This window comes from Sinocyclocheilus anshuiensis, unplaced genomic scaffold (assembly GCF_001515605.1).
Source record: "Sinocyclocheilus anshuiensis isolate Anshui unplaced genomic scaffold, SAMN03320099.WGS_v1.1 scaffold1831, whole genome shotgun sequence".
NCBI classification, from domain to species: domain Eukaryota; kingdom Metazoa; phylum Chordata; class Actinopteri; order Cypriniformes; family Cyprinidae; genus Sinocyclocheilus; species Sinocyclocheilus anshuiensis.
In genome coordinates, this window is record NW_015551116.1 from 216,440 (window position 1) to 225,452 (window position 9,013).

The 9,013-nt window shown below is 41.4% G+C and overlaps 1 protein-coding gene across 1 annotated transcript in view; it reads right to left on the bottom strand.

The window, feature by feature from the left end:
• LOC107663002 (threonylcarbamoyladenosine tRNA methylthiotransferase-like) overlaps positions 1 to 9,013 on the bottom strand; it is a 240,386-nt gene that overhangs the window by 166,735 nt on the left and 64,638 nt on the right. The window contains exons 5-6 of the mRNA XM_016453136.1: positions 5,529 to 5,625; positions 280 to 328 (exon numbers count right to left, since the gene is read on the bottom strand). Coding sequence (XP_016308622.1) covers positions 280 to 328; positions 5,529 to 5,625 — 146 coding nt within the window. The remainder of the gene's footprint in view (positions 1 to 279; positions 329 to 5,528; positions 5,626 to 9,013) is intronic.

A 9,013-nucleotide genomic window follows, 5' to 3' on the forward strand; every position in this document is an offset into this window, starting at 1 on the left:
AGAGTGTGTGTGTGTGTGTGTGTGTGTGTGTGTGTGTGTGTGTGGGTGTGTGTGTGTGTCAGTGTGTGTGTGTGGGCATGTGTGAGTGTGGGCGTGTGTGTGTGTGTCAGAGTGTCAGTGTGTGTCAGAGTGTCAGTGTTTGTGTGTGTGTGTCAGAGTGTCAGTGTGTGTGTGTGTGTGTGTGAGTGTGTGTGTGTGTGTGTGTGTGTGTGTGTGTGTGTGTGGTGTGTGCATATGAGTGTGTGTGTGTGTGTGTGTGTGTGCGTGTGTGTGTCTGACCTTTGATAGCCTCGTCCACGACCTCCACCACTCGATCGATCTGCTGGACCTACAGAGACACAGAGAGACGCTGAGAACTTCATTCAGAGGTCACTCATGTTAACTCAGCCGCTCCTCACAGACTCTGCAGGAGAACACTGTGGTGTCATGATGGTGCAGAGACTCAAACCACACACAGCGGTGAGATCTGCTCCTCAGACTCCAGGAGTCGTGTGTTTCTGCGGTCAGATGAACCCATATGAGGAGGAGGAAAACACACTACAACTCATTAGGAAATATGTGACCCTGCCGCACAAAAGCAGTCTTAAGTCGCTGGGGTATATTTGTAGCAATAGCCAACAATACATTGTATGGGTCAAAATTATACATTCTTCTTTTATGCCAAAAACATTAGGATATTAAGTAAAGATCATGTTCCATGAAGATATTTTGTAAATGTCCTACCGTAAATATATCAAAACTTAATTTTTGATTAGTAATATGCATTGCTAAGAACTTAATTTTAACAACTTTAAAGATGATTTTCTCAATATTTAGATTTTTTTGCACCCTCAGATTCCAGATTTTCAAATAGTTGTATCTCAGCCAAATATTGTGCTATCCTAACAAACCATACATCAATGGAAAGATTATTTATTCAGCTTTCAGATGATGTATAAATCTCAATTTCAAAAAATTGACCCTTATGACTGGTTTTGTGGTCCAGGGTCACATATGTCTTTCACCTTTAACATTAATTTAATGTGATTTGTGCTTTTAATAGCAATAGTATAAGCATGTGTTCTCACACACAAATGTCTGAGGAGCGTGTTGATGTGAAGATCACCATCACTGCTGTCAGTCTTCAATCCTCAGAATAACTCAGACCGACAGATGATTCAGATCAATCTCCTCTCATCTCTGATGTCAGAGTGTCACATCAGTAAACGGCAGCAGATTGGTCACTGCTTCTGATGACGATATTCATTAAGAAGCTGTCTGATGAAGGGAGAACCAATAGATGTGTAACTATTTCTTTCCAGCAAATAAAACTGGGAGATGTGACGGATGACTGACAGTTCCACTGACATGAGGATGAAGGACGGTGATGCTCTACAGCAGACCGAGAAACCTACAACCACTATAAACACACCACTGCATGAATCATTTCACGTAAAGCATCATTGCAATACCACAAAATATCAAAGTCCCATGTATGTGTACAAAAAAATGCACAAACACACTTTTCATACATGCTAAAACAACATGCAGTGCTGAAGATGAAGACAGCGTTGTGTTTGTTTGTGGTTCATGGATGCTGTTGATGGTTCGTGTGATTCTCTACACCTGTTAAAACACCTGTAATCTTGAACTAAACTGACGTTGTTCTAGGGTTGTGCCGACAGACGATGGTTATCGTGTATCAACAATAGTCAGAGATATCGCCTGTGGCTGATGCCTTTGACGATATCAAGACGATTATTATTATTATTATTATTACTACTACTGCTATTATCAGGCTAGTATTATTATCTAATTAAAATTAGGGCTCATTTGTTCCATCATATTTATTTTTAGGCGTTTGAGTTGGTGAATGCAGCGGTCAATCAGAGGCGTTCAGATGAGTCATCGCTGAAACAGAGGAGTTTTGTTGTTCAGAGCGTGCACTCGCGGATTCTCTCATCATAAACAACAAAGGGGAGATGCATGTGCGATGTAAACAAAAGATTCATTCATCATACAGTGTAGACAGCTTCATTGATTATAACGGGAGTGTTTTTTAAAGTGCATAGCACGAGCAGCTCTCATGTGTGATCTACTGTAAGCATGGGACATATAGAAAACTAGCCTTATACTCTCACATTTAGGTGGATACAGCAGCTTTGGATTTTGTTTTATTTAAATTATTTTTTGCTGGAGTGAAAGGAATGCCAGTTTCTTTATTGCATATTAGTTCTGGATTAACTTTGTTTGTAAAAAGATGTATTTATGTGTGCTAAAGCCAGATTGTCTCTACTTTTTCTACTCTTAGTTGCATTACTATGCCAACACAGGTAAGAGTGACTTGTGACCAGTCATGGTGGAACTGGTGCACTTATCCCCTAATCAGTGATGATGTTCTCTGGTAGTGTAGATGCTCGTTTTCTGTAGCTGAATATCATGACATCCATATGCTAACTTGACTAAAGAGAAGTTGTATGTAGTTAATAGACAGACAGACAGGACGAGATCCAGAGTCAACTGATTCCTCAGAACCTTATTCTTGCACATTTCCACAGTTTTACACCCGTCAACACTGCACTGCTTCACTGTTCCAGTCTAAACTATCGCAGAGAGAAAAAGGAGGCACTCAAGAAAAAGAAAGACAGAATGGCAAATGGAGTGAGAATAAAGAGGCCTGTAATGGTGAGAGTCGGCTGGAGGCGCAGATCTTTCCTCCGCTGAGCTCATTTCTGCATGGAGGCGGTGAGATTGCAGGAGCAGATCTACAGTATTAAAGGGAATTCGTGTCCATTGTGTGGCGCACCCTGTGGTTAAATGGCCGACCCGAGGCCGCCGGGGCCATTAATTCAGCTGTACTGTGGGCCGAGAGACGGAGCGCAGACCCGGGCCTCCACCAGCTGCAGTTACATGAGTGAAAAACACTGGAACAGAAATCAATTCTGCTCTAATGGGAGCTCAATCTCGGCCCGAGAATCCGCAGCGGGACCGGCTCTCAATGCAGCTCTCCAGAAGCACGTCAAAGAGCCAGAAGAAAGGTAATTTTATTGAGTGGACTCTTTCATGTGCTGGCAGAGATTTTCGGGAGCGGCAGGAGGTCGGTCTGTTTAGCATTACCGGCGTGTTCCTTCCTTTGGCTGTAGTTTCGTGCTTTTAATCCAGCCCTGGACCAAAGAACTTCAAAATCCCATGTGTGATTCCCCACAGCTATTGTTTTTAAAGCAAACTACTTGAAAGCAACGAGGGATGAGCCGCATTCGACGTGGAAGTCTGTTGTCTAGACAAAACAAAGATGTGCTGAGGCAGCTTCACCAAACACTGCGAGCCCTCCGGACCTTCGATCCGCACCTTCTCTTCTCACAGCAGTTTAGTCAGTGTACTGTTGGAGAAACTGAATGACTCGGTACGAAAATTTGTGTATTAGTGCTTACTGTAGACACGAACGGTTTCAAACGATTCAGTCCGATTTGGTGAACTGGTTCGACCGGTTCACTGGGAAGAACCGGTTAAATAGAACGATTCGTTCGTGAACCACACATCACTAATACGCAGATTAGAAATGATGTCGGGGAAGAAGACATCGCATTTCTGGGGAACCGAAGAAACAGAGTTCAAGTTGTCGACGTAAATCAATTAAAACAGCGGCCATGTATCACACATATACTCTTTCTGAGTCCATCATTTGTGCTGAGCAGTGGCGCATGTGAATAATGGCGGTAAAAAATAACCACAATTCTTAGCTAATAATACAAATAATGCAAATTGCATGTAAACGGGAGTGAAGAGCTTTGCTCTTGACATGTAAACATCATAATGCGATTAAGACCTTACTCTGATTATTGGAAATAATCGCATTATTTGTGCGCATGTAAATGTCGTCAATGTTAATATACTCAAATATACTATTGTTCATTTTTAATTCATGTTCATTCATACGTTATATACACACATTACAAAACATTAATGTTTATTTACACAAATGAAAATGAACATTAGCATAGATTCAGAAATGCTGTAGAAGTGTTGCTCAATGTTAAACTGAACTCTTGGTTGTTTTGTCGTCTCCTCTGTTTTTCCCTGTGTTAATGTTGACTGAAGCCCCGGAGCCGTTCAGCATACTCTACAGATATGAAGCATCGGGCGGATGGATGGAGTTTAGAGCGTTTGTCTGAGACGGAGATCTGAGCTAAACTCAGCGACATACGCATTACTGAGAGACAGCAGAGCGAGCGAATCAACAGTACACCTCTCCACACACACACATCTCAAATGCAGTTGACACGCTTCTCGACTCTCTTTAAACCATAAATAATCCAGGTTTGTTTATTTGCACAGCCATGTTTTATTAAAGCAGGACCGGTTAGGCTCAGTCCATTCATTATTGAATCGTCTCCTTCATAAACATGAATGTGTTGGTAATCCCACACGTTATGTCGAACAGCACACCATAAATAAAGTAATTAAATTCAAAAAACAGGTCTGTTCCTGCTCAGCACTAACAGCTGCTGAATTACCGGCCAAACGCTGCAGAGCTCCATTCTCTAGATCAGTGTTTCCCAACCGGGGTGCCGTCTGTCGAGAGCAGGGGTGCCGTGTAAAAAAATCATTTTTTAATATTTTTAAATTGCTAAAATGTTCAAAAAAGCATCTATTATATAATATCCATTTCTGATGTCTCCAATAATTAGAGATGCACCGAAATTCCGGCTGCCGAAAATTAGTTCACCGTTCAGGTTTCACTTTCACGTGGTGACGCTCTGCGTATTATCCGCTCTATGTGTGCGCTCCTCTCAGTCGCTCCACTCTTATACCGTTCATGCGAATCGGAACAGAAGTCCACTAGGGATGGGCGATACCGCTTATTGTGTTTTCGATACGATACCGATATTTTTCAAGGCAGTATCGTCGATATCGATACCGATTCGATACTTCTGAACTAAACTTTCTTACATAATGGTAATAATGTTTACATATGTATAAAAGCCTACATTAAAATCTGTCATATAAATTGGTCTCTTCATTAGAAATTAGCCTACTGACTGCCACCATTGATGGACAATTTTTTTTAATAATATTAAAAATATCTGTATGACATTATATTCTGCAGTTCTTCCCTGTTGTACCGAATATCTATACATTTCAAATTATCATATCGAAGTTAGAAATTCAAATATTGTGACAAAAATGAATTTTGTAGGGTGCCACAAGTTTGTTAAAATTTCCAAAGCGTGCCGCGACTAAAAAAAAGGTTGGGAAACACTGCTCTAGAACACAGAACTGATCAGGTCTCCACACTCACATCCTGAGCACGGTATGCAAAACACCTGCTCATTTGCATAAGGTGATTTTTCCAACGGTAAGACCAAACAATCATCGCCCACACATGTGACTCCGACTCGTCGCCGGATTCCAGCTGTAACTAATGCAAATATGAGCTGAAAACAGCTCTTTCAGTTCAGCACACAGAACAGACGGACAGTAAAGAGTGAGCACCAGCAGTGTTTGAATGCATCAGTGAAAGTGAGCGCTGGTGTGTGTGGGACGCTCACCCCGATGATGCTCAGCTCTCTGAGGTAGTCTGTCCTGGGCTGGGCCTGCGGCACACATCCCGCCACAACCACCTTCTTATTCTGCTCCTGCGCTTTCCTGAAACACACACACAGTCCACATTAGTCCGGCAGAGGGACGATACCTGTAACATCCCACGGTAACATAGCTTTTTATTATTTTTTAAAACAAAATATTAAATAAATGAAATTATTTATTTATTAATGCTGTTAATAGTTAGTAAATAATATATTAAAACATTAGCATATAGCCTTCAAACATTGTTCAATTTAGTAAACACTGCATAAAAAAATTACTAATAAAATGAAAATCAGAGAAACGCATTATGTGGCAGGTCTGTTGCACTCACACTGCCAGATGTACAGCAACGCACAGATCTATTCTGACATCAGACTTCTGGATCGACCCGGTACTCATCACTACTGGCATTGTTACATTTTTACATTTAAGTATCAACTTGATACCAAAGCACCGGTACTTTCAGCAACACTAGTGACTATAATGACTGATCAACGATCAGCCAGATCAATCTGATATTCTGAAATGTATGGCACTGGCTGCTCATCAGCACTAGTTCTGACATGCTCAGTTTTCAGATATTCCTGAGTGAAAGTAATATCTAAATCTCTCCAATCAATCATATCTCTCATCAAGTCAAGTCAAGTCAAGTTAAGCTTTATTGTCATTCTGCTGCATGTGGGTTGTCTTACTCACATTGAGGGACAGGTTGTTAGTGCCACACTATTAGGGGCCTTATTGTTGGCCTTATTAAGTCTGTTCTCCTCAATAAAGAAGCAACACTGCTGGTCTTTTCCTCTGATCTGCTGGAGTGCACACAAACTACAGTTGAACCACATCCTCATCACACGTGCAGAAAAGGGCTCATACAGCTCAAAAACACCAGAAATAAACCCAAACACTTCCTGATCAGAGCGCACGGTAGGCTTGCCGCGATAGACGGTGCTGACGGTGATACCGGTGTTAAGCCGCAACACCGGTTATGTCACTTGACCCTAGCGCACGGCACAAGAGTGAAGCGTACAGTGAGCTACAGATCTGTCAGTCTGATGACAGAGAGCAGCAGAGACTCATGGGAAGTGACAGTGATGCCCTCAGTGAGATGGAAAGCTCAGCCTCTCTTCAAAACTCTGTGCGTGTGTGTGTGTGTGTGTGTGTGTGTACAGGTTTATATATATTGGTGGGGACTTAAACCTGAATACACACAGACTCGTGTCACGGTGGGGACCTAAATTGAGGTCCCCACGGGTACAAAAGCTTATAAATCATACAGAATGAAGTTTTTTGAAAATCTAAAAATGCACCAGTTTGTGTGGTTTGAGGACACAAATTTGTATAATGACATGGGTATAACATAGGTATTACAATATGAAGGTGGTTTATGAGGACACTTTCTGTGTCCCTGTAATTCAAAAAGCTTAACAAAATACTAAATGGTGTTTTTTTGAAAATCTAAAAACGCACAAAGTTTCCTGTGAGGGGTAGGTTTAGGTGTGGGGTTGGTGTAGGACAATAGAATATACGGTCTGTACAGTATAAAAACCATTACGCCTATGGAGAATCCCCACCAGGATAGCAAACCTGACGTGTGTGTGTGTGTGTGTGTGTGTGTGTGTGTAATGAGTGAACAGTAGCTGTCTGAATAGAGACTGCTCCTCAGATGACAGCAGGTTCATGTACTGTGCCAGTCTGTACTGCAAATTAATTATGCAAGACTATCAGGGGCTCAAACCCAGTTCTTTCAAATTCCTCTCTGATAAAACACAAGCACCCACATGAAATGTTCAGGTGACACAGCGGTCCTCAAGTAAAGTGTCAAACGGCCGTGTTCAGTTTCTCCTAGAAGAGTAAGGTCTGACAGTGTGTCCTTGACACAGATGCTGAAGTGTGTTTTCTGACTGTTTGTTCGGTGTGGGACAGGCAGCTTCACACATTCAGACCGATGAGTCACGGATCAAGCTGTCCAAACACTCCAGCGTGAGATGCTCGATCACTCCCTTCCTTTATGAAGGACTGTGTACTGAAACATGCTAATGATGCTATTATTGTGCAGCAAAGACACAATGAGAAAAACTGCTACTGAGATTCTGCCAAAACTGAGACACTTTCACTTTAACAAGCACCAACTGGAAGTCTTGCAGCATTAGCAGTCATAAACAAATCGCAATATTGTCCAGGTTTGCCCATGACGGAAACGGTTCGCTGTCAACAGCAGGATGATTGTTGTTGTATGTGCGTGTGATTGCCATATCTGTCTTCCTGAATGTTTGTAACCAGAAAATTATGATCCTACTGAGAGGAAAACACTAAAACAAAGCAGGGGAAAGAGCAGAGAATCGGCACTGCTGATATGTGTGTGTCGTGACACCAGCATAGCAGCAGTTTATCATGCACTGACTCACACAGTCGTTTGTCTGGATTACCATACCACACGATTCCTGGACTGGAAAAAAAGCAAGGTAGTGGTTCTTAATCTGGGGCCGGGCCCCTGGATCACATAATGAATAATGATTAATTACTTTAACATATCATGTAATACAGGTCTCCAGACTAACATTTGATGGCAGTGGCACTAGGGTTGTAACGGTGAGGAAATTTTCCCACTGGTTAATCGACATGTAACACCAATAATACCGGTATCACCACTGGGGGGGGGGTGTTAGTTCGTTTGAGTCTTCCCTCGTTTCCTCGCTTCACTTTAAAATAGCTTGTAAAAGCGCTGTGTGCATTTTACTTTCACTTTCAAATTAGCGGCAATTCTGCGTCGATTCAATTCAAGTAACAACAAAATACAAGGTCAAACTCATAGAACTTTTATTAACAAAACAAATAAAAATACACCATGCTATATGCCTAATACTGTATAAAATAAATTACTTAGGCTACACAAAGGTATACAAAACTGAAAATCAGCAAACACTGTGAAACCAAATAAATAAGAAACATAGAACGTTTATTAGCAAAACGAATAAGAAAGCTTTGAGGCACAGCATTCACCTTGATATAAAATAAAATAAAATAAATAGGGCTGCCCCCTAATAGTTGACTAATCGTTAGTTAACCAGAAGAGGCTTGGTCGACGAAAATTTCATTAGTCGCAGAAAAAAAATTTAAAAAAATAAAACTCCACAGGCGAAGTCACACAGTTCGTGACGGACAGATATCATTCATCGACCTCAAATATGGCTTATCATCTGAAATATGTAAGTATTAGCAACTTTACATGGCCGCTCAATCTAATGTTAACCTAGAGAAATGTGTGCTATTGAAGTCTGTGCAGAGTGTGGAAGCTGAACAGTAGATCACTGCAGGACAGATGGAGGCGCAGGTCACTTGCTCTTAAAATACTCTGTCATTTGTGCTCCTACAGATAAGAGTAATACATCTTTCAAATCTGTAAAGACTATGTTTATTTGTGTGCACTCACAATAACAACAAAACATTGTGC